General features: G+C 36.8%; 1 protein-coding gene across 12 annotated transcripts in view; it reads right to left on the reverse strand.

Annotated features, from left to right (window-relative positions):
• Nucleotides 1-27405, reverse strand: part of PARD3 (par-3 family cell polarity regulator) — a 741470-nt gene that overhangs the window by 159620 nt on the left and 554445 nt on the right. For all 12 annotated transcript variants that reach the window (XM_043965636.1, XM_043965637.1, XM_043965630.1 and 9 more), the window contains one exon: nt 22294-22551. In XM_043965636.1, the coding sequence (XP_043821571.1) occupies nt 22294-22551 (258 nt within the window). The remainder of the gene's footprint in view (nt 1-22293; nt 22552-27405) is intronic.

Raw genomic sequence — 27405 nt, forward strand, 5'->3', positions numbered from 1 at the left:
ATATCTTCTTTGGTATTTCATTGGCTTTTAAGAAATGATTTGGGAACAGAAATCTAGGGCAAGAGGGATGCTAGCATTCAATTGTCTAAGAAATATTACAAACACAGTAAGAAACTTGGCCAAGAAAACATTCATAAAATGGCGAGTTCTGTCTACAGTCTACCCATCTTTCTGCTAAGTGCTCAAATCCTAATTTCTTTTCTTTTTTTTTTTCAAATCATAATTTCTAAGGGACAAGTGGCATTTTTTAAAATCCACCTTCAAAAGTGGGACAGCTAATGAAAGCTAATGAAGTTCATTTTCCAGGAACGGTTTAATTAAGTGGCTTTAGAAGACAGACAACAACTTAGCTCTAACCATTTAAGCCAGACTTTCAGGATAGTTCTTGAAATTCAAATTAGAGCCGGTCCAGGAAAATCACCATGCATACTAAAAGAAGAAAAAAACCAGTTCTGTGCTCAGTCATAAACATGCAGCAGTTTCTCAACTCTGGGTGAATTTATTTCAGTCAGAAATGAGCAAAACAAAAAATCTCAGTTCCACTAACATAGAACCATCTCAACACTTCCAGTAGAAACTGCTTGGAATCTCAGCCTATGATGGATAGATGCCACATGTCCACTTTTTAAATCAGGTCCTCAAGAAAAACTAGGGAAAGGATGACCTCTTTAAAGAGAATTAATATCTTGGTTCTTGCAACTTGTGCTCTTAAGAGTTTCCAATCAGGGAATTTTTGTTTGTTTTTGCTACCACTACCACTCCCCCAAACCTGATTTTCTTTTGACTCCTGTCATTTTCAAAGCTTAATAAATTATATTAAAAAGAGAATTTGTGGGAGAGGTTTGGGTTATCCCCTGGCTATTCATCATATTTACATATATAGGGGGGCATTTTCAGTTGTAAATGCAAAATGGTAGATATAAAAGCAATCACTAGATGGCAGCATACCGAGAATAGCCGTTCTGAGATGTTGACCTGCATACCAAGAAAATGGACATGAATTCACATGATTCTATTTGAGGTCGAGTATAAAAGTCAATTTCTAAATGGTCGATGAATCATTCTTTCTACATGACTACATGACATGTATATATGTCATATCTGTCACCTGCTAGGTGACACCACTAAGATCAAAGCGCTTTAACTTAGATCAAAGATACATCAGAGTCTAGAATGTGTCCAACTCCTATTAAGAGCTATTTATGCTCTCCCTTCTACATATTATGGGTTACTCTTTAACCTCAGAAGATGTGAAACAAAAAATGAAACGTTATTGTCAGATGTACAAATGATAAAGAAGACATACTAAACCAGCTCTATATAGCCTAGAACTCTTAGCTTTAAGTACAGTTCTGGGGGGGAAAGAAGTTGGATCAATTAGCAGTCTGTGAATGTTGGAAACATCTTAACAGTGTCTCAGAGATGAAAGTGCATAACACAGAATGGAAAAAAGAGGAAAAGTTAAATTATGTCTGTAGTCATAATGAATCAAAGCCCAGAAGGTGGTCTGCAAATCAGCAGGTTCTAATGAAATATTAAGGTAAGTGATTATTGATGAAAAATGAATAAGCCTTTTGATTTCAGCAACCTTTAAATCACACCTAGCTAATTAAAACAACTCAAATGCATTCATTTATTCCTTGATGGGCATTTAGCTATCCTTGGGTATATAATGAGACTTCATTTTACGAGCTATGTATGTAGTTGATCTCTGGCAAGTGGACAAAGTATACCTGAAAATGATGTATTAATAAAAGAAAAAAAAAAACCTAGAGCGTATTTTATGCTAGCTTTATCACCCCCCCCACCCTGCCGCCAAGTTTGAGAGAAATCACTCTGCAATGATCCTTGTTTGACATTAAAAAAAAAACCCAAAAACTAAAATATGTTAGACCACACATTTATAACACGTGATCCCTATCGTAATCAATGGTCATGTAATGAACCCAATGCATTAATAATACTAATGCTTAGCAATTAAAGTATGGTTTTTATTCAAGGATTTCACATCTCTCTTGCTCTTTAAAATAAATTACCTCATTATTCCACACTATTCTCCAGCCAACTCAAAACTAAGGTATTATCCACTAGCAGTCAAGAGTGGGTGGAGATTTCCCCAGGCTATACTACTAACTGATCAAGAGTTTGAGAGCCCCTCTCCTCCCAGTTTACTAATCCCTGACTCCTTCCACCCTTACTTCCTCTCCTATATTAAAATACACCAGTATTTTATTTGGGGAATTAAACTGTAGCTATTTCCAATTAAATAACAATACCAAATTGCCACAGACTAAATTGCTTTCTAATTATAAATGTTGATCTAATTGTCATAGCAACATTTTAGACACCCAGAATATACAGGAAAGGGTTAGAATAGCCAAATCCTACAGCCCAATAAAAGGCAGTGAAAATCTAAAACCGGAGTGGTATTTTTAGGGATGGGAAATTATGAGAGAGGAAGACTAATAACTCAGGGCATGTGAACTTCTCCAAAATCAGAGCCATGCAAAAACAGACCAGGCAGAAAACTTTTAATATCTAAAACTGTCATTGTTTCAAATGTTATATAATGAAATTTCAGTTTTCTGCAATAATTTATTAATCCCTGCAGAATAATGGACAATAGGATTTTTGCTAGCAAAAAAATTAATTTAAGTCATACATATACACTTCATTTGCCTTTCAAAAATATTAGTATCTCTTGTTTTACATAGCCTCATAGAGAGCTAGCATTTAGCATTTAGAAAAATGTCATTCTATCCTTATAACAACCCTGGAAGTTAGGTGCTACTGTTATCTCCATTTCCATGAGGCAATGAGCTAGACAGAGGTTTAAGTGACTTTCCCAAGGTCATACAGATGTTAGTGTCTGAGGTAAAATGTGAACCCATATCCTCTTGATTCCAGATCCTAAATCCTATCCATATTACATAGCCTAACTCTCCTTTCCTTCATTTCCAAATATATCCTCTCCCTCTCCTTCCCAGAGAATCATCTCTTTAAATAATGGATAAAAAAGAAGGGGAAAAAATCAACCAAATGATGATTAAATGCGATAATGTGTAAAGTGCATAGCAAATCTTAAATCTGTATGTAAATTATTATTATTATTCACAATAATAAATCAAATGAGTATAACAGTATATGCAACGTCATTTACTTTGTAGGACTCTCTAGTCCTTTTCTTCTATGGACCTAAAAATATGCAATCATTTACAAGGAAATATTAAGAGAAAAGACAATCAGAGTTATTATTTTCCTACCTAATGGCTCTAAATAACCTTCACAAATCACAGAGATGCTCTGTTTCTCTTCATCAGGACATACTTTTTAGGTTCAAACAAATCGTCATCAGGAACAAACACTGCAATTAAATATAGTTTGTTTTGATTTGTAATTAGCCCAGTGAGTTCTCTAGGGGGTTCCGGAAGAAAGTGGACAACGCATTGATTTTCCACAAATTCAGATTCTTAGGCAGTGTACTGTGGACTTTTGTATTCTAAAAGTTTTGAAAGTAGGTTAAAAGCAGGTAAAGAAGTAGGGTAGAAACATGGGACAAAGTCATGGCCTCTCACTGGTGATGGGGATGATAATAGGATGCATGGCACTGGCTAAAGGGACAGCTTGGACTCAGAAGACTTGGATTCCAATATGGCTCTGATACAAGCTAGCTGTGTGACCATGGACACTTAGTTGCTTAATCTCTCCATACCCCAGCAAATCTCTCAAGAATGTAAGCTGTGGAGGGCATGTAATGACCTGCATAAGTAGGCAACGATAACATCATAGGGTCAAGGATAATGGTGATATTAATGTCAACCAAGTGATAACTGATATTTGGATGGCCTTGGAGGTTTGGTAAGTTTTACATAAATAGTACAGGTGATTATTATTTATTATATTATATTATTATTATTATCATTATCATTTTACAGATTGAAAACTGAGTCCTGAAGAAATTCAGAGAAAAAAATTTTTTTTTAATTAAAAAGAAAAAAGAAAAAGAATTCAGAGATTTATCCTTCCTTTTCTCTTCCCCACCATCCTGGGGGGTTACCTCATCCCTTCTGCATCAACTTCCAGCTCTGTTTCTGACTATGAATTTTAACAGTGTACCACAGTTATAGTCTTACCCCAGAACCTCCCTTAGTGCCAGGGGCTTCCTAACACTGGAACATCCTCTTCCTTCTTTCCCAAGAAATGTCCCTCTGCCATGCAGGTCCTCTCCTTCCATTCGTGAGTTTCTCCCAATGACTTCATTTCAGGGAGGGGTCCAAATGGCCAAGCTATGTTCCCTTTTCCATACAATTCTGACTTTCTGGACTCAAAACCATGCCCTGGTTTGGGTACCTTCATTCACCTCCTTGCCCTCATTTTCAGCTCTTTTTTCTTTTTTTTTTAAACTCACATTTCTTTGGGATGGGGGGAGGGCAATGAGGGTTAAGTGACTTGCCTAGGGTCACACAGCTAGTAAGTGTCAAGTGTGTGAGGCTGGATTTGAATTCAGGTCCTCCTGAATCCAGGGCCGGTACTTTATCCACTGGGCCACCTAGCCGCCTTTTCAGCTCTCTCTTATGTCTTGCATTTTCCAATCAGAATGAAAGCTCATTGAGCAGGAGATGTCTTTCTGTCTTGTTTGTATCTGTATCTCTAGTTCTTAGCAAAATGCCAGGCACATAGGAAATACTTACTGCTGTTTGTTTGATCATTTATATGTGTTTGTTGTGTGCATACTGTCTCCTCCATTGGACTGTGGGTATCCCAAGAGCAGGAATTGTCCTTTGCCTTTCTTTGGAAACCCAGGGCTTAGCTCATAATTAGTGCTTGGTGCCTTGTCCAGGGGTACATTGTTCATAAAGGTGAGAGGCAGAATTTGAGCATTTGAGTCTCTCGATGCCACTCTACTAACTCTCATTTAACCCCTTTGAAAATGTGGTAAGAATACCTGGGATTCAGTGTTCTGTACAAAATAAGGTCTCAATAGAGACTGTCACTTGCCACTGTACTTCCTCTCTAGAGTGGTGAGTGTAACCTTCCATGCCTTTGTATCATGTATAATTCTTGCCCATGTTTTTGCACCAGTCTCCAAGAGTGGCTTCGCGGCATGCCCTGGGGAAAACATTCTATCCTGGGAGTCAGAGGGTACAGAGTCCAACCCCAACTTTGTTACTTCCTGGGCCTCAGTAGCTCATCCATAAAATGAATGGCTTGATAGACAGCCTTTAATTTCCCCTTTACCTCTAAATAGATAATCTTATGATAACATATGGAATTAAAATATTTCAGGGAAATTTGCCTAGTCCCTTCTGCTTCTGTTGAACCTCAATCGATGAAGCATAAAATTACTTCAAAATGGGTCTTGGCTTAAAATAAAATATGAGAATTCACAAGCCATCTTCAATTTTTTGTTCAATGGGGACTAGGCTTGTTTTGCTTCTGGAGGGTAAAACCAGGAATGATGGGTGGGAGACAAAGTAATTTTGGATTTAAGTTCAAATAAGGAATAACTTCCTAACAATAGTGTTGTCTAAAAATGGAAGAGACTTCCTTAGTAGTAGAAAGTATAGAGCTGGAAGGGACATTTAGAGGTCAAATTGTGTGTGTGGTGTGTGTGTGTGTGTGTGTGTGTGTGTGTGTGTGTGTGTGTGTGTGAATGCCTTGCAGACTGGAGAAGCCTATAGACCCCTTCTCAGATAATGTTCAAAATGATAAAAAAGAAAGGATAGGCTTACAAAGGAAACCAATTATACTGAACTACATTCATCAAAGTATTCTAAAAATTTTAGACATTCCCCACCCCAACTTTGAACTGCATCCAGGACCCCTTAGGGGGATCCTAAACTATCCAACATACTCATTTTGCAGATGAGAAAACTTGGGCCCAGAGAGGTAAAGCATTTTCCTCAAGATTACATAGCTAATAAGTAGTGGGGCCAGAATTTAAAACTGAACCCAACTCCCAATGCTTTTTCTCCCACTATTCTGTGTATACCTCATCAACAAGGACTGGCTGGATGGTCATTACTACAGATAATGAAGGAAATTCCTGTTCAAATACAGATTTCCTAAATTAAACTTTTGGGTTCCCTTCCAAGTTTTTCAAGGTTCTGTGTGTGTGTCACACAAATGTGTAATATCAAAGAATTCTGGAGAGACGTAGTGAGGTATAGTGTATAGAGCATGGGCCTTGGAGGTAGGAAGATCTGGGTTCAAATCTCACATCAATTAATGACTAGCTATGTAATCCTGGTCTAGTCAATTAATCTCTTGGGTCCTCAATGTCTTCATCTATAAAATAACTGAGTTTGACTCTATTAGGTACTTCTACCCTCCAAATTTATGATTCTATGAAGGAAGCAAAAGAAAGGCCGCCGCAAGATGCATGGTGGGGAGGGGAAGAATATTATTAAAGACTGGTGTCTCAAAAGATTAAGGGAATGATGTGACAATTGAATTATATCCACTACAGTTCACAAGTGCTCAGGAAAACAAAATGGTGGTGTTGGCATCCCCTCTGACTAACAGTTTTAGTTAATGGATAACAATTGAAGGTTATAATAATATTGAAATATGTTACCAGATGCAGATTTTAATCAAACTTTTATTGTGCATGACTAATAAGTAATAGATCTTATTCTTTAAGTGCTTTGCTCTTCAAAAAGCACAATGCTCCTTCTTCACTATATCATGATAGCTCACTCCTATAATAATTCACATTATTAAGGCCTTCTGAGGGTTAGCAATTTCCTTACAGCAACCATCTGTAGGGAGGTAATACTAGGTAATACCAATTATTATTCTTATTTGGCAGACGGAGAAATAGAGGCTCAGCGAGTTTGATTTGCTCAATGGCTACACCTCAGAAGTGGCAAAGCAAAGACTAATCCAGTCTTTCTGAGTCATGTCAGAATTTAGATGTAGAAAGATTTCTAAAGGTAGACTTTCTACGACACTGCCCATTTCTCCCACCTCATGTTATGAAATCCAAATGTTATTGCCCTGCAAGATATCCAAACCACATCTCAGACCAAAAAAGTATCAATTTCCCATCAGTCATATTAGTATACTTGTCTAACCTGAATACCTGAAGGATTTCTAATTTCTGTCAGTGGAAGAGAACTCCCTCCAGCAAAACAAAGCCGATCACAACTGACCTTTCACTGAGTATACATGTCTTAGGGTGTTGTAACCTGAGGTATATTGAGGTTAAATGACTTGCTGAGGGGTTTCACAACTAGAAATTTAAAGGTAGAGTGTAAACCCAGATCTTCTTGACTCCGACTCATCAAAAAGATACTTCCTAAAGTACTTAATTATACCTTATTAATTCAAACATAGACTAATCTCCTAAAATGATGTATTTGAAAGGAAAAAATAAGCTAAGTATACATGGAAAAATCAAACTAATTATAAGCCCAACAAGAAAGGTTTTATACAGCCAGCCCAGATTTGGGAGCTAGGGGGAAAGTATGGCCTCAAAATAAAACTAATACAATATTCATGAAGTTTAAAATTATCCTTTTCATATTAGAAATTTTATACTAATACCTGTTCCTTGCCAACATCACTGCCCCAATCCCAAAAGTCTTCTAGGTACCACACTGAAATTAGAGTTGAATTTCAACTTCTTTGAAAAGCAAATAAATATGGCCTAGACTTTGTAGATGGATATGTATATTTGCACACATATATACATACATATGTGCATATATCTCTGTCATCCACTTATCAATCTCTCTCATCTATCAATCAACCATCCATTTATCTATCTTGCTGTGCCCCTTTTATGCCAGCCTATCTTCTGTTTACTTATATTTAACACACCCAAAATAACCAAATAATTTTGGCTTCTCTGAAAAGCAACCAAATCAGATGACCTGAATTTCTTCATATAGTTAACATGATGGGTCTTTTTCATGCTGGCCTATTATCTGTCCTTTCACAAGAAGCCTGAGCTAGTTCAGAGACTACAGATTCCTGAATATTTCATGGGACTTGGTCCATCATGCTCAAAGGAGAATAGAGGGGTAAGGGAAAAAGTTAGACACTTCCTACTTACTCCTTCCCTTGATCTACATGTAGGCTTCTGTCATAATATTGTAAATTAGCTTGATTAAGTAAAGATTTACAGAGCTAGCAGGAAAGTCTTCCATCACAAAATTATAACTCAATAAGCATTTCATTTTATTGGATGGCCTTCCCCACTCCCGATTCCCTGCCACTTGCACCTCTCTCCACTTAATTCTGTATAAAACCCTAGGAGGTATCCATTAGAAGCAGAGAGAAAAGAAGCAGAGTTAAAATAGTGCTTTACACCTAGTCCTCAAGAGCATTAGACTCTATAATCAGGTCCTAGGTACATATTTAGGCCAAGAGAGGCAGAGGAGAATGGGGATTAGCAGTTCATAATAGAAAGAACCTAACATTTCCTTCAAGATGAAAATGCTCTTGCCTTTCAGACTCAGCCCTTAACATTTGCTTTTCTCAACATGAAAGTCCTCTTAAACTTTTCCAACAGAGCGCAGCCCTGGAAAGTAAAACATGTTTGTTGTTCTTCTGACTTGTAGATTCATTTGGTGGGGTGTATTTTGAGGTCATGATAATCAGCAAATTCACAAATGGTAGTGGTTTTCTTTCTCAACTGAGTTTTGATTCATACATAATACACATCCCATATTTTTGGTTCTTAGAGCCTCTTCTCCAATTCCCAACCCCAACCCCCATCCCTTTAGAGTAGAGGACTGAAATACAGAATGAGACCTGTTCTTTTTTCTGAAGATAGAGGACCTAAGTGCAGAAAGAAAATGAAACCAGACTTTGCTCTACTGATTTGAATCATATAGGGGCAACTAGAGGTTGTATAAGATAAAGCAATGTGTCTGGCATCCCTGAGCCTGGAGCATTGTTGGGAGGATCAAATGATATGATTAATTGTAAAGCTCTTAAAACCGTGCCTGGCACAGAGTAAATACTGTATTAATGTTAATAATAACAATAACAGATAATTATAGAATTAATAATATACAAATATATAGTACATTATATAATATTTTATTATATTGATTATATTATACTATCATTATATTATCTATGATATCATATGATATATGATATTTAGCACAGGGTAGATAATAAATGGTTGCTGAATTTGATTTTGAACTAAAGTGGATTTAATGAGAAAATTAAAAGTAAAAATAAGGTTGCAGAGGTAATTTTTTGTTTGTTTGTTTGTTTGTTTATGGTGGGGCAATGAGGGTTAAGTGACCTGCCCAAGGTCACACAGCTAGTAAGTACCAAGTGTCTGAGGTCGGATTTGAACTCAGGTCCTTCTGAATCCAGGGTCAGTGCTTTATTCACTACACCACCTAGCTGCCCTGCAGAGGTAATTTTTAACAAAACTAACACAAGAATGATTTGCATGGATGGTGTTGTTGCTAACTACAAATAAAATGCTTCAAGTCAATCTTAAAATAATGCCTTCAGGGATTTGTGCTAGGAAACATTTAATAGAGAGTATGACTTACTTGATGTACTCAAAAGTAACACAATATGCAATGGAAAGAGTCAAAAGTGGGAGAGCCATAAGACCAGAGTTCAAATTCCAAGCCACTCTGGGGCTCCCTCAGTTTCCCTGTCTGTAAAATGGGAGGATTGGACCAGATAAGATCCCTTTTGATTCTAAGTATATGATCTAGCATGGCACCTGGCACAAAGTAAATGCTTAACAAGTATTTGACCTATCTTAATTATACATGGGTAGCAGAGTGGTAAGGGAATAGGGAGAAGTATATGACCAGAGGAGAAAGCTAATGATCTGTTTTTGCTAAACACTCTAGGATCTCAGTTTCCTCATATGTAAAATTAGATTGTTGTTGTCCATGACCTCTAAGTTCTCTTCCAGTTGTAAACCTGTCATTCTAAGAACTTTCACTAAACATATCCAATTAATGACAATGATTTATGTTGACTCTATGGTGACAATGTCCCCCCTTCCCCTCTTTACTGTGACTCTTTAAACCCGGCACTTGTTTTCACGTGCTAAGAATATTACAACAAACCAATAGGATTTCCTGCTTTCTTTTTCATCTTCCCTCCAAAGTACTTTTCATTCCACTGTAAGAGGATACCTTATGCAGAGAAATAATGCTATTTTCCTAGTAGCTGGGTGGCAATGTAGATAGAGATTTCAATTTGGAGTCAGAAAAATTTGAATTCAAATCCAGCCTCAGACACGTAGTAGCTATGGGATTCTGGGCAAGTCACTTAGCCCCTCTCTGCTTTATTTCCCTCATCTATAAAATGGGGATAATAGTTCCTACCTCATAGAGTTGTTGTGGAAATCAAATGAGATATTATTCGTCAAAGTGCTTTGCAAACCTTAAAGTACTATATAAATGCTAGCTATATTATCATTATATTACATTTATTATATTATTGTTACTCAAAATATCTCAATTTCTTCCTATTGCCTATGGAATGAGGTTTAAACTTTCTGGACAGTCTCATCTCATCCTATTCTCATCTCTATACTCTTGTGTTTTAGCCAGAGTGTAGCATTCACCATTTTTAGTATGTGCTGCCCCATGCATTCCTTTCTCTATGCTTTTGCTTACACAATTTCTTATAACAGAAGCAGTTCCCTCCCTCAGTTGAATTCCATCAACTCCAAAAGTACCTCAACTAGGAAGCACTTCCTGATTCTCACAGTTGATAGACTCATCTCGACCTTAGACTTCACTTGGCATTGGGTTTGCACACCTCTAATGGTTTAATCACATATATTTTTATATTATTATTATAGATCAAAATACCCCAAATCTTGTGTGTGTGTGTGGCAACTGGGGTTAAGTGACTTGCCCAGGGTCACACAGCTAGTAAGTGTCAAGTGTCTGAGGCCGGATTTGAACTCAGGTCCTTCTGGCTCCAGGGCCAGTGCTCTATCCACTGCGCCACCTAGCTGCCCCTGAATACCCCAAATCTTAGCACAGTGCCCTATACCCAGTAGGTTCTTAAACATTTAAATGAGAATGTATGACAGGGGTTGAATAGATGCTGATGAGATCATAGATGACTTAACGTGTGTATATGTGTGTGTGTGTGTGTGTGTGTGTGCGCACACGCATGCATGCACACACAAACACACACTGGTTGTTGTTATTCAGTCATTCTAACTCTTTGTGAACTCATGGAGTATAGTGTGTCAGGCCCTACCTACCTCTACTTATCTCCTAAAACCTATCAAAGCTTATTTTCTTTGCTTCCGGGACACCATCCATCTCATCCTCTGCCATCCCCCTCTCTTTTTGCTTTCAATCTTTCTTCACATCGAGGTCTTTTCCAATGGATCTTGACTTCTCATTATGTGGCCAAAACATTTAAGCTTCAGCTTTATTATTTGTCCTTTGTGTGAGTGGTCTGAATTAATTTAAGCATTGACTCCCTGCTGTCCAAGGGACTCTCAAAATTCTTTTCTAGAACCACAATTCAAAAGTGTCAATTCTGAGGTGCTCAACTTTCCTTACAATCCAATTCTCTTAGCTATATGTTGCTACTGGAAAAACCATAGCTTTGACTATACAGACCTTTATCAGCAAGGTGATGTCTCTGCTTTTTAGTATGCTGTCCAGATTTGACAGAACTTTCTTTCCAAGGAGCAAGCATCTGTTAATTTCATGGCCACAGTGACCACTTGCAGTGATCTTTGAGCTCAAGAACATAAAATCAGACACTGCTTCCTTTTCCTCTCCCTCTATTTGCCAGGAAGTGATGGGATAAATTGCCATGATCTTAGTTTTTTTTTTCCTGTTAAGCTTCAAACCAGCCTTTTCTGCGCTCTCCTCTTTCACCCTCATCCAGATATTTATTACTTTTTCCTCACTACTGCCATAAGAGTGGTATCAACTACACATCTGAGATTGTTGATAATTCTCCTAGCAACTTTAATGAAATGAGCACAGTTAGTCAGTAATTTGAGCATTCTTTGGCATTTCTCTTCTTTAGGACTGGCATGTAAACTGAATTTTTCTAATCTAGTGGCCACTGTTGAGTTTTCCAAATTTGCTGGCATACTGAATACAGCAACATCTTTTAGGATTTTAAATAATTCAGCTGGAATTCCATCATCTCCACTATCCCTATTGTTAGCTATGCTTCCTAAGGTCCACCTAACTTAATTCTCCAAGATGTATGGCTCCAGATCAGTAACCTCACCATTGTGGCTATTGGTGATGTTAAGATCTTTCTTGTATAGTTCTTCTGTATATTTCTGCCACCTCTTCTTAATCTCTTCTACTTCTGTTAAGTCCCTACCATTTTTGCATGACAGCTTTAATTTTCTTGAAGAGATCTCTTGTCTTTCCCATTCTCTTGTTTTCTTCAATTTCTTTGCCTTGTTCATTTTCTTTTTTTTTTTTGTGAGGCAATTAGGGTTAAGTGACTTGCCCAGGGTCACACAGCTAGTAAGTGTTAAGTTTCTGAGATCAGATTTGAACTCAGGTACTCCTGAATCCAGGGCCAGTGCTCTATCCACTGTGCCATCTAGCTGCCCCTGCCTTGTTCATTTAAGAAAAACTTCTCATCTCTCTTTGCTATTCTCTGTAATTCTGCAGTTAGTTGGGTATATCTTTCCCTCTCTCCCTTCCCTTTTCCTTTCCTTCTTTCCTCAGCTATTTGTAAAGCCTCATCTGACAGCCATTTTGCTTTCTTTCTCTTCTTTTTCTTTGGGATTTTTTTTTTTTGTTGCTGTCTCCTATATAATATTGTGAGCCTCTGTCCATAGTTCTTTGGGCACTCTATCAACCAGATCTAAAACTGTAAGTCTATTTATTATCTCTACTTCATATTCATAAGAGATATTATTTAAATCATACCTACAGTCTGACAGTATATAATCAATCTGATTTCAATATTGATCATCTGCTGATGTCCATGTGCAGATTCACCTTTTGGGTTGTTGGAAGAGTGTTTGCCATTACCATCAAGTTACCTTGACAAAACTCTTTTAGTAACTGCTCTCTTTCATTTTATAGTCCAAGGACAAACTTGCCTATTATTCCAATTATCTTTTGATTTCCCACTTTAGAATTCCAATTCCCTAATAACATCTTGTTTGTTCATGACAAGGCATTCATCCAAGAGGGGACATATATGATACACACACATATACATATATGTATATGTATGTGTATGTACATATGTGTACCTATAAATACACATAGACACACATAATTGGCATTGTTACTAGATGCCAGTACTCTATGATGTTATAAATGTCTTCATCTCTTCAACAATTGCCTACCACTCTCCTTCAGAAGAAACTGATCCCTGCGGCAGCTAGGTGATGCAGTGCATAGAGCACCAGCCCTGGATTCAGGAAGACCTGAGTTCAAATTTGGCCTCAGACACTTGACACTAGTTGTGTGACCCTGGGCAAGTCACTTAACCCCAATTGCCTCACCAAAACAAAACAAAACAAAAAAACAGAAGTAACTAATCCCAAATCCAGATGGGAAACTTAACCAAACCATTTAAAAAATTCTTATTCATCTATTTCTACCAATCTCAGATGCACTCATTTATCCAGTCAGCCCTTGGGCTACCCATTGGTTATTCATTACCTTTACTACAACATGACTTGCCTACCTCCTTTCCCTACCATACATTTCCTGGAGGATATGTGATTTTTATTTTACATGATTTGTACTCAAAAATCATTATTGGTATTACATCGTGGCATGTCAAATCATTGTTCATTCATGGGAAAAATAAATTGCAAAAAAAATTTGGAAATCAGATGGAGTTTAATAGTACTATATAGTTATTTTCTATTCCCTACTGACAAAGCAAGTTCCTTTCTCACTCCACAAGGGCAGGCCCCAGGTCTTATTAAATGACATTTGCTGCAGGACATAGCATAGCACTATGTGTGTGTGTGTGTGTGTGTGTGTGTGTGTGTGTGTGTGTATACTAGGGGGTTCAATAATTTGTTGGTGTCTATTTTTTTGTATCAAAAAACTGTTGAAGTTTGATAAGAAAAACAGGTATCTCTTCCCACTCCTGATTTTTAGGAATACCATAACAGTCACCTAATGAGAAAAAATGGCAAGAATTTGTATAAGGTGGTAAAAAGAAAACAAGCAAATGGTTATCAAAATCTAGGATGTGGGTTTAGGATAAAAGGGCTCTAGTAGAGCTGCTAAATGTAAAATGAATAGATTTTGGATTGAACTTTTGGTAAAATTCCCCCCAAAATCATAACCTAAAAACCTTGAAATGCAGCGGCAAATTTTCTACAACAGGACTCTACAGAAGTCCTCATGAATTTATATTAAGAGCTGTGCTATATTCCATCATGAGCCAAGAGTAGGTGCATAAGAAGAAAAAAAATCATCCCAAGAGTAGTAAATGCTGAGCCATTTGGTTTCTGGATTCGCAGACCCTCCTCACAACAAATTATTCTTAGAACGTTTAAAAGACAGAGGGAAGCAGACAAATAAGACACGATTAAAAAGCTAGGGGTCAGGGTGAATTGTATACAAAGTAAGATTTTGTTCTTCTCAGATAAAGATAACCAAGTGAAATGGACAGCTTTTCATCAAAGAAAAGGAGAAAGAACCCAAACAGGAAAAAGCTGGGGCACTTAAATATACACTTTTCTGTTTGCTCAACACTTGAAAACCAAAATAGTATTCTTGTATGTCTAGGTTCTTATAGCATATCTAAATGAGGAATCATTCAGAATGATTAGGAAAAAATAATAACTGTTGCATATTATTTCTTTAAATAAACTATATTTTCAGGTAATGTTAATTAGCAAAAAAGAATCAAGCAAGGAGTCATTAAAATTAATCTTGATCTTAATCTTGACCTAAGTGCCTTTGAAATTCCATTGGCAAAGCTGTTTATGTTACTTCAACCTTTATTTCACAGTACCACAGCTAAATATCTTTTTTTTATATACGACTAAATATCTTAAAACAACCAAAGGAAGGGAAATTGTTTTACCTGAAAAAGAAAAATCTAACAGAGAACCTGTTATTGTAGATATAGTTTTGCTTGATCTATATATCCAGCTCTAATATCTCTCCTGAATCTCAACCTTGCTTTATCTACTCTTTGTTCTTTTTTTTTTTTAATTTTTTTATTTTTAGTGAGGCAACTGGGGTTAAGTGACTTGCCCAGGGTCACACAGCTAGTAAGTGTCAAGTGTCTGAGGCAGGATTTGAACCCAGGTACTCCTGACTCCAGGGATGGTGCTCTATCCACTGCACAACCTAGCTGCCCCTATCTACTCTCTGTTAAATATATCTATCTGAATGTCACAAAGGTTTCTAAAAATCAACATATCTAAGACAGAATTCATATTTTTTTCTCACCCCTATCCTTTCTCCAAATGTCCTTATTTCTGTTGAGAGCACCAATGTCATCTAGTGACTCAGGTTAGTAATATTTGAAACATCCTTTATTTTTCCCTCTTGCTCATACTGCTTGTAGGTCCTTTCCTCTTTTCACCACCTACCCCAATAAGTTGCCACATGATGTTAACTATACCCCAACAATATCTCTAGGATTTGTCCCCTTTTCTTTGCTCCACCTTTACCCTGGCTTAGGCTTTAATTACCTCTTACATGGACTACTATAATAATATTCTAATCAATCTCCAGTCTCTCCTCTCTCTAATCCATCTTTTAGCAATCTATTAAAGTGATATTTATAAAACACATATCTGAATATCTCACTTTCCTAATAAAAAAATCTGCATTGGCTCACTATGGTCTCAAAGATAAAATACATATTTCTCTTCTTGGCATTTGAAGTCCTTCAAAATACAACTCTCATTTACCTTTTCAGTCTCATTTCACTTCCTATTCCTCTGTCCACTTCTTCTTCTTTTTGGGGGTGGGGGTGGGGGATGGGGCAATGAGGGTTAAGTGACTTGCCCAGGGTCACACAGCTAGTAAGTGTCAAGTGTCTGAGGCCGTATTTGAACTCAGGTCCTCCTGAATCCAGGGCCAGTGCTTTATCCACTGTGCCACCTAGCTGCCTGACTTTGCCTGCTTCTTGATGTACTTCCTGTGCAGTCAACCTGACTTTCTAAACATTCTCTGTAAATGGCATCCCATCTTCCACTTTCATGCCTTTGCAGGGATTTTTCTTCATGTGTGCAATACACACCTTACTTGTCCCTTTCTCAAAGGATTCCTACCTGACTTGAAAGTGTAGCTCAGTTGCCATTTTCTATTTATAAGGCCTTTCTTGGTGTCCCTACTCATTTCTATTCTCTTCCTCTTAAAATTGTTTCGTATGGACTTTACATTTAATTATCTGCATACAGGCTATATCCTCTCTTACCCAAGTAGACTGTAAGTTCTTTGACGACAGGCAGGTTCTTGTTTTTTAAATTTTTATCCCTAGCAATGTGCCTGGCATGGAGTTGGTGCATAAGAAATATTTGTTGAAATAAACTTGATTACTACAGAGGTGAATTAACTTGAAATACCTCAAACTTTACATTCTGATATAAATAATTGAGACCAATGATATTACCATTCCTATAATTATTGGAAACACACTGATATCCTTTGGTATGCCTACACTGGAACATGAAGCCTGGGCCCTCAATAGCTGGGCCAGAGAAGCAAGAACTCTGGAAGGTTCCATATCAACTTGGAAAGGCCTTGCATGTCCGCTGACAATGAGGCTTGTCTTTGTCATCTGAAGATCAGCCTAAAAGGTCTAGAAAGCAATTTTCAAAACAAAATTGTTCATAGCAATTAATGAAGAAGGCCTAATCATGGCTGGGTTGCAATTTGTGAAGTGAAAGGAGTACCCACACAAGTGAAAGCACAAATATTTTAAAGTATTCAGTACTTTCAGTGCAATAAGAAGGGTTTCATTTAGCATGTGCACACATAAACACAAAAATACCAGTTCACAAGGATTATTGTTTTTGTTTTGTTTTTTGTTGTTGCTGTTGTTGTTGTTTTTGTGGGGCAATGAGGGTTAAGTGACTTGCCCAGGGTCACACAGCTAGTAAGTGTCAAGTGTCTGAAGCCACATTTGAACTCAGATCCTCCTGAATCCAGGGCCAGTGCTTTATCCACTGTGCCACCTAGCTGCCCCCAATTCACAAGGATTATTAAACATGTACTAGATGCCAGGTCATGTCCTAGATACTAGGGATACAAATATAATAAATAACACATTCCTCACTTATCAGAACCTTAACAGGAATTAAAATAAAATATTTCATATCATTGAAAATAATAATTTTTTTCTACCCCATGAGACAAAATAATGTCTAATTTAGGATTTCTTTATTTTATTTTATTTAGGATTTCTTAAAAATGTATTTCTATATTACTTTATTGTGAGTCTTACTATGTTCAGATTCTAATTTCTTCCTTCTCAAGTAAAGCAGCAGTAAATATTACTAAATAAATATGATGTGTAATTAAAGTGGCATTTGACTTTTTGGTTAAGAATGGCACATACACAATTCTGTTATAAGAACCTATTTCAAAAATAGTATAAGCCACTACCTAAGACAAACTTAGTTTTGTTTCACCCCCACAAGATCATCTTTTCACACAAGTGGATTCTAATTTTAATGGGGAAAAATTCAGTTCATAGTGGTCTCTCCTTTTCTTTTTTTTTTTTTTTCTTTTCTTTTTTTTTTTTAGTGAGGCAATTGGGGCTAAGTGACTTGCCCAGGGTCACACAGCTAGTAAGTGTTAAGTGTCTGAGGTCGGATCCGAACTCAGGTACTCCTGACTCCAGGGCCAGTGCTCTATCCACTGGGCTACCTAGCTGCCCCGGTCTCTCCTTTTCAAATGGGCATTTCCCTCTTTAGTGGTAAAATGCATGCAAAAAGCATATGATGATGGTGTTTATGTTTCCATTTAAGGTGTCCATAGCAAGTTGATAGAGTTCAGTCTGCTATTTCCCTGCTATTTCAACTCACAGCAGCACAGTGCCCATTTCCATTCCATTATATTTGAGGACAGTACACTATTGGTGGTAAATGATTACACTATGACAGCAAATATCCAATAGACATTTTCAATGGGATCTTTTAACTAGAGATACATTCCTTGGTTACACAAATATGAATTTTTTTTGGTCTTCTCATGTAAATTAAACTCATCAATTAGCATCCAAAGCATACTATACTTCCTCATGTACCTAATTCTCAAATTTCCAGCAAAAAAAATAAAACTTCAATGGTGGCCAAGCAGATTGGCATATGTGTGAGGAACTTCAGGGTCACATCCCACCTTTTCAACAAAATCATTGTTTAAACAGAATTATTATTTGGCATAAATGGTACGCTGGTGACTGCCAAAGCATAACTTCAGCTAAAATGAAAACTGTAATGACAGATTTCATAGCTAGATTGTCAGCCAACCTCCTCTAAACAACTACATCTTTTAGTTTAATTTTAATTTGTTGAGCTCATGCACAATAAATTTTTCTTCTGATGGAGGAAGGAGGGGAAGCCTCAAGATGGGAAACATCTTATCTCCCCTCTTCCTCTTATAGAAGATAATCACTTGATGTGACCAGAATGATCAGAATTTAAGCAGTGTTTGGAGAATCTGAGCCTCATTATGCTCCTATGGAATCAGGACTTGGAATTCAGAGCTTTAGAAAAGTGCAAAATAAAGAATATTAAATGTTAAAGGATGGTTTTGATTTTGATTGATGGATCCTGTTTGGGGGAGGATGCCTTCCCTTTTCCCTTCCCTTCTCACAAGTTATTTCAGCAGTCAGCAGCAGCAGCAGCAGCACTGACTTTTTTTAAACCAACTGCAATTCTGCCCCATGTTTACTCCATAGAAGCAATTTCGAATTTCTCATGATGAATCTGAATAATGACAAGGCCTAATTTTCTTGTGAAAGCCAGTTCATGGAACTGATATGATTGTATGGAGAATATTTATAGACCAATCTTGCTTGATTGAAGTGGTAGAGGAGAATTGAAGCCTCAATTTCTATACGCAAGTGAGAATCAGAGAGAAAAACTTTATTCGGTTTCATTTGATTTCCCTCTTTGGCCCTGACATCTGTGTAGCCCACTCTGCATTACACTCCGACTGAAGCTACATTTGCAAAATAAGGGCTTTATATTTTGGGATGGGGTAGAGCCTTCAGGGTTGAGAAGAATGAAGAAAGATGATAGACTGTTGACTGACAAGGTTCTTAGTTATTTGAAGATTTAATCTAGGAAGAGTTAGACTAGCCAAGTTGTCAAAAATAAGGTAGGTCTTACATTTATTTACCTCTTCAAGGTTTACAAAGTACTTTCTTCACAGGGTGGTGTATTGTACAAGTATCATTTTTCTCCACTTTACAGAGGAGACTAAGAGTCAGTTTAAGGGACTCTAAACTGAATGAAGCTAAGAGTCACACAGGAAGTACCAGAGTCAGCAACTGAACTAAGTAAGGTGTTAGGATGCCACAACTGGTAAAGTGCTCTTTCCATTATGTATACTCCCCTTTTAGATAACAAAAAACCATATGTAAAATGCCAGGGTGTTTGGGAAGAGAGCCCAGGGAAAAAAGTCAGGCAATGATGAATATGTGTCAAGCCATAAAGTCTTCATAGCCAGAGAATATTCCAGGTGATAGGGCCATACGTGTAGATATACTACCTTAACATTTCTGTAGAAAACCAATGTGAGAACTTAGAGGAAGAGGAGTTCACCAGCTGACAGGGATGTTAGGAGAGAGGGTCAGATCAGGATAAAAACTTGCAAACAACCATGCAGCCTTGAGTGGGACAAAATTCACTTATAGTTCTGATCTTGTTCAATCCCTGCCATCTGGTTTTTTCCCATAGCCAGCACCACCACAGCTCTGGAATAGGCTGTAAACCACTCTGGTATTGACCCTGTTTCTACCTCTAACCCTTTCCATCTAATCAACCATGCCATCTACAGCAGTGAGTAGTACCCAAGTAAAATGAAAGTTCCTTTAGGAACAGATAATTCTTTTTTTCTCCCATTTCTGCCTTACAAAGTCGAAGCACTTAGTACCTTGACGATGCAATGGTTCATACTTAATAAATGTTGAACTGAATTGCACTAACTTATCCTGTACTGGGACTTTCCCATTACCAAGAAGCCTTGCTACTTTGAAAGACGAGGAAATCAATGCCAATGAGCACGCAAGTGGGTCTACACTGGGCTAATACAAGGCTATTTCCCAGTATCTTGTTTATCCTTATGATGAGGCTTCTTGAATATACTGAAAAATAAACTTCTTCTGTGAATCAATATGTACTTAGTATTTTGAGTAAAATCTAATGTGTACAACCTTACCTGCCTCCCCCAATGTGGGGGTAAACTAGTTAGAGTTTCTTATAAATTCAGCAGAGTTAAGGCTTTTAAGATTTATAAAGTATATTAGAAGTTAGGAGAGAGAGAGAGAGAGAAGAGCTGAGAGAGAGAGAGAGAGAGAGAGATGAGAGAGAGAGAGAGAGATCGCACACATATGCCTTTGAAAGAATGGAAAAGGACTGTATATCAGATCTATACAGGCGTGAGAGAGAAACAGCTCCTTCACTAGCCACTAACCCTTCCAAAGAGAAAGAGTCCCACTCAGTTCACCTAGAAGCCCCTTGTCGAACAGGAAGAGGGGCAGTCCCCACACACAGCTCTAAGCTAATTGGCTGGTCGCATTCAAGTCCATTGATTGACATGACTTAAAGGTGGTCTATGAATAGAGGCAATTTCCGGGATGCCAATCTGATCTTAGAAACCTCAGAAAGGGTACCTCATGTCTTTCTTGGCAGGGGCAGGGGCCCCTGGTTCTCACAATGGGAACTAAAAACCTAAAACACTGGTCATTCCAAGTTTCTGTTAAATGTTTCAACTTTATTCTCGAAAATGTCAGTCCTTTCTTACAATGAAACATTTTGACCTGATATTCACATAATTGAAATGTTATCTTTAGTCCTATGCTGTTGTTCCCATAAACAAGTACATAACAAAACAAATTGTTGATTTCTGATTTTTCCTTGAAAACTACTTTCTTCACCTCTTAACACATCTGCCATTAGTTAATACTGCAAAATGAGCCCGCTGAGTGATCATACTAAAGGATACTTACCACACAAGAAGTTTTGAAACCTTTACATGTTATCTTCTTGATAACAATCAATGGCAATATGTTTGAGTATATTAAAGAGACAAACCAGAGGAGAAAAATGAAAGTCAAAATAGAAAATAAACTAAAATTCTTCTGTCAGATTTGAGGGTGTTTTTTCTTTTGAGAGCTGTTTCGACATAGTTATGTTTTAAAATGCTTCTTTCTGGGTTTGCCAGAGGGTTAGCTACAGCAGTTTTCCAAACCCTAATTAAAAATAGCTGGAAGCAGCCGGACTAAAACCCAGTGTGATGTGTGTTGCAACATTGTAGTGATTAAATACAACCTCTCCTAAGGTAGACTGGAATCTTCAATGGGTTAGTTTAAAGTATCAACAAGCAAATTTAAAGTTCAAAGTACCAGCAGCTCATATGTAAAGCTACCATTATAGAAAAATAACTGATAGCTTTGGTAAAATTGTCCATAGCATGGCAGTCATCCATTAAGGTAACAAGAAATAAAGACTCCTCCTCCAGGAGCTACCCCAATGGTGAAGGAATGAAATACAAAGGCAAGGAAGTCTGTTTTAAGATGATCTATTTAAAACAGGAAAGAAATATGGAGCCACTGACTGAGCTTGGTATTGAAATGGTACCCAAGGCTTTAAACACCCAAGGGTCTACCATGTTGTATTATCACATAGTTTAAAAGGTAGGTCGTTCTCCTACCTTTTGGTTACTAATGCCTTTAGAGCAAAATCCTAATTTCTATTAACAAATATAGTAACCCTAATAAGAGCTGAAACAAGTAGTGCCATTTTTCTGATTTTTTAACTAATTACTCCCAAACAGAATTCAAAGCTATTCCTTCCTCCTAGCAATAAAATGAAATACCTGATAAGCAGAGTAGGCAATTAGTATGTTGGGTTTTATTAGAGCTATAAACAAAAGGTTGAATCTCAGGTCCAAAACCATTTAGGAATAAAATGAAATATGTGTGAATCATTAGAAAAGCCATCAAAACATATGCTGCTCATTCCATTAAGACGATTTGTACGAATTCAATATTTTTTCTTATTCAGAGGCTTTTTAAAAGCCATTAATAAAATGTAGGTCTGTTTAGAATTGATGAACAATCAAGTCCTTTAACAAAAACTACAGGAAACTGAATTTTTCAGGCAGATATTGATTGATATCCGATGCCTACCTGTCTACTGGTGAAGGTTTAGAATTTCGTGGCTTCTTTACTTGGGCGTATAAAGCATCAGTGGCTTGTCCTTCTCTAGGGCTCTGGGGCCTGGCATTGAAAGTTATTGTCCCGCTGTTCACAGAGGTTTCATATGAAGATATTCCAGCATAGGATGAATCAGCCTCACCACTAAGAGTCCGATTAAAATCATGGATTTCAGCATAGTCGCGCTCTCGAGCTTGTCTTTCTCGAAACTCTCGAGTTTTGGCTTGAATCCTGCAAAATGAAAACAAAGATGGAATAACAGATAACTTCTGTCCGTTCTGGTATACATTTGACTATTTATACTACTGTTCCATTCCCACCCCCCCCCAAAAATCCTGTATAAACTACTTTAGTTCAAATAGACTGGATCTTTGGAATTAATATGGTCATGTTTAAGTTAGCTTAACAAGATGTTTGGGATACTGATGGCCAAACTGAGAATGGTCATATCATACCGCTATTTTCTATGACCCCATAGTTCACACTTTAGGGGTATAAATGCTATTCATTAAGTGAACTAGAAAATCATCAGGGACAGACTTTTTTGTGGGTGGCAGAGCGTCTGCTTGGCATTCATCTATGAACTTAATTAGCTAAGAATGATTAAAACTAGTGTTACAAATGGATACTAGAATAGAATTCACAATTGGTTGCTATATACTAACCATGATAAATTAGTTATGAATATCCATTATAATATATAGCTTAAACATGAGTCTACATCATGAATTCTTTATTAACAGCAAAAGAAGCCCCTTGATGAATTATGCATGAACTATTTGCTTTCTATTCAATGTTTAAGGAACTGGCAATCCCATAGTTAAGGTCAGAGAAGGTATGTGTCTATTTTCCAAAAAACCTACCTTGTATTACAAAAAGAGAAATATTTTAGGCTAGTTTATGTAGATTTTTTTTTTTTAAAGTAGTCTAGGGGCAGCTAGGTGGCACAGTGGATAAAGCACTGGCCCCTGGATTTAGGAGGACCTGAGTTCAAATATGGCCTCAGACACTTGACACTTACTAGCTGGGTGACCCTGGGCAAGTCCACTTAACCCCATTGCCCTGCAAAAATAAAAACAAAAAAAACAAAAAAAGATAGTCTAGTGTAGTATTTAACATGCAGTTTGATGCAAAGTTATTTCATGTTGAAATGTTATTGAATAATTTGTCGTCCCTAATTCACCTTAATTACAAGAATGTAGTCAATCATAACGAAAAAATTGGTCATTTGCTATAGATATGCACATGGTTATATACATAGCAAAATGATGAGAGTCAACACTGAGGAAAGGATAGAGGTCTGGCAATAGAGACCACAAAGTCTTGGTTCAAGGTCTGCCTCTGAAAATGAAAGAGATCACGGGTTTATAGCTTAGTGACCTTGAAGGCCAATGAATCCAGTCTCATTATTTTACATATGAGGAAATCAGAGAGGCAGATAGGTTAAATGATTTGACCAGAATCACACAGCTATTAAGAATCTGAGATAGGATTTGAACCTAGGTCTTCCAGACTCCAAATTCAGCACCTTGTCTTCTATGCTATGCTAATTTATGACCCTGGGCAAGTCCATTAACACTGATGTGCTTTAGACAGCTTTCTAAGACAATAAGTTTCAAAGACTTCTCAAGTTGCAACATGGATGACTTCCACACACTCTGATATGCCTACCACTTAAAATATATATAGAGAAATGAAATTTATAAATTTTTTGAAAAACATTCCTCCTTTACAGTTCATTTTAATTTAGTTTACCCTATTTTTCAAACAATGAAAAATGATATGTTAATTAAAGATAAATCACCAATACATACAGTGCAGAATTACAGAAACAAGAACCAAAATATGTCCTATGAGGAAATAAATTTTCTGTCATAAAAAGACAATTCCTTTTTGCTTTCAGTGTTGGAAAGGGTCTTAGTGTTTTAGTACTTTTTCCGATTTCTAGAAGGCACTGGTTCTTTACCATCATTCCAGATTTTTGTCAAGATTTATTGGTTGGTCTTGGACTAACCAGTAATACCTTCTCCTTCCTCCTTTGATTTTTCTAGTTAGAAATGGGGATACCTTAATCAGAAGAAAAGCCAGAAGGCTTATATCATAAAGGAAATTAAATTTCATAAATTTTGTCATGGATGAGAGGAGGACCTCAGTTTAGTCTATCAACTTAGGTTAAGTTTTCTTTAGGATTTCAAATCTCTATTCTATTGCTAAGTAGAAATTTTGCCACATGTGAGGTAAAACAGAATGATTCACATTAAGTACTTTGAAATCCATAAAGAAAGGTGACAAAAGTAGAGAGAGCCTTAATATTTTGTATTATGCTTTCTTTAGGCTGTATTCATCAGAAAGAATAGCAAATAGACATGAGTTCAACCTCTTCAACTCAATAGGGTGTAATTTGAAGCCTATAATTATGCCCACTTATGTGAAACCCACTTAACTATAGCACTGCTGATCATTAGCAAAGAAATACCTAACCAGCCATAATAGCTGGAGTGATGGAGCATCTTGTACCGAGACTCTGACAATATCTCAGTCCTTTGGAAGGATACTTTGGTAGGAGTCTGAATGTAAATTCTGATTTTGAGAGAGTGAAGGAGTGTATATGTTTGCTGATTTATTAGGCTACAATCAGTGCTTGCTACTATAAGAGAAAACCCACAGTTGGTTGAAAAATGAGTGCACACAAGCCTGCACCATAAGAGATGGTATCTGTAACATCAGTTATATTGAAAAGAAAATTATTTGTGTGTACCTATGTAAACCACTATGAAAAGATTATCCCCGAAGGAAGCTTGGGCCTAAATAGTCCTCCCCAATGTCTTCTATATTTCATTTTCATTTTATTACTGATGGGATCCCACATTTAGAGACACCTCAGTCCCTAATTACAGAAAGACAACACACACGGGGATAAATATATATTCTATAACTTGAATGAATTCCTTGAGGAAATTGTTCAGTGACAGGAGTAGATTATAAGGTAATATTCATAAAGTTTGTATCTTTAATCTCCTTTTATCAACATCTGGCCATTATTACTATAAGCGACTACACATAAGACCCAATAAAGATAACAGCCACATCTATTGTGCCTCTTAAAAACCATTGGTTTCCCCTCTAAGCACCACTAATATAAGAAATTACATTTTTAACTGCTTATCTCATAGCCACCAATGTGTTTTATGCCAAAAGTTATGAAAGCTGTCAGCACTTTCTCCCCTTGTGGCCTACACTTATAATGAAAACATCAGAACCTTAAGAGTACAGCATAAATGAAGTCACAAAGGTAGCATTCTTATTGCAAAAGTCTAAAGAATGTGGTTACTAAGCTAGCTAATGTCCCCCTTTAAAGTTCATTTTAGAAATTCGTGTTAATGAAGTTTTTTGCTCAAACAGCAGTAGCAGTTTATGGGGTTGCAAAAAACAAGGAAGGTTTTTGTGAGCTATTTAATTTTAGGGCAATTCTTAGGTAAAAGAAATGAAATTACAGAAAAGATAGTGTTTTTAAATTTTCTGTTATATCTATTATAAATGGTAGACAGGAATGATATATAACCAAAGTTTGGTTTTGCATAACATACATTTTAGTCTTCATAGGGAAGCAAATATTTGGGCGCCCAGGGGAGAAAAATTGTGGGATTTTCTAGTAAAATACAGTGGTCTCAATGGGAACTCTTTAAAGATATTAAGAGAATATCCTACTGTCCAACCCATTCTCCAGCTGATATTTTAATGGCTCCAGATGGTCAGCATTGCAAGATGGACCCCCTCTCTATTCTTTTATTGTGACACCCACCTCTTATTCTCAGGTCACAAAGTATTTTCCAGAATGCTGGAGTTTCTCATCTATCTTAACAGTAAGGAAGCTTCTAAGAATTACACACACACACACACCCCCTTCCATTTTTCTTAGGTCAAATCTCCTACATTACATTTAGTTGAAGGATACTCCTTTCTAGAAAAGTAACTTACAGGTTTATAGTCTTTCCAAATAGTTATCCCAACTAACCTCTATCATCTGCATTATGTACCACTTCCTTAACTTTCAAGTATGTTGAATTTGGAAGTGACAAAATTTGGAACATTTTATATAGTTTTTTTAGTTATTAAAGAATTTAACATTTGAGCTTAATTGCCAGGAAATAAACATTCACACATTTCCTTTTTTTTTTTTTACCAAGTATTTGTCCCTTCCATTATGATAATGAAATTGCCTTGAACCTGCATGGAAAATAATACACAAAATAATGTAATATACTAAATAAAGCAATAAGGTTAATTTCTTTCCTGCTGTCACTAAATTCATGCTAACAGTCTCTCTTCAGCTTGACATCAATTAATGATTTTAATTCCAGACTCTTGTCACAGTGTTCACCACCCTTTCCTCTAATTAAAATGGATGATGCATGATGAAGAGAAAACACAAGACTTCTGTTCTTGTAACATTTCTATTCATTAGGATTTTTGCTTTTACAACAAATGGCTCTTAGCTCTACAGCCACTAGAAAAAGATGAAAAGAAGTTTATTGTGACTATGAGGTAGGAATCCTCAAACCCTTAGGAAGGGTATGAAATGTGAAACTCAACTAACAGAGAGATCTAACTCCTCAGAGATGAAAATCAACAGCCACAACCAAGAGAGTATTTTAATTCCCAAGTTACATACCAGATGCCCTCCCATCCGAAGTTGTGAAACAACATCACACAATAGTAAAGACACTTGCTAGGCAAGCTTTAAGACAATGGAAATGGATTGTGGTAATTTTTAAATGTGTATTTGCTGAATATTAATGTATTAGGAAAAATGCCCCAAGGATGTTCTATATTGGGAAAGGTTATATGGAGTAAGATGACGCAAATGTATTAAGCCAATAGGACAAAAACAATTAATTTTTTCAGATTGTGGAATGTCAGATATGTTAAATAGTATCTAGGCTCCATTAATAAATCTTTTGGAATTTTTTTTTAAGTTGCATTATCATCCAGCAGTTTAGCGTTGACAATGAAACTCTTTAATTCTCTTGTATCTGTAATTTCCTAGTCTATCAACCTCTAATTCCTGTATTTAGAAAACAGTAT

Source organism: Dromiciops gliroides, chromosome 5 (assembly GCF_019393635.1).
Source record: "Dromiciops gliroides isolate mDroGli1 chromosome 5, mDroGli1.pri, whole genome shotgun sequence".
NCBI lineage: Eukaryota > Metazoa > Chordata > Mammalia > Microbiotheria > Microbiotheriidae > Dromiciops > Dromiciops gliroides.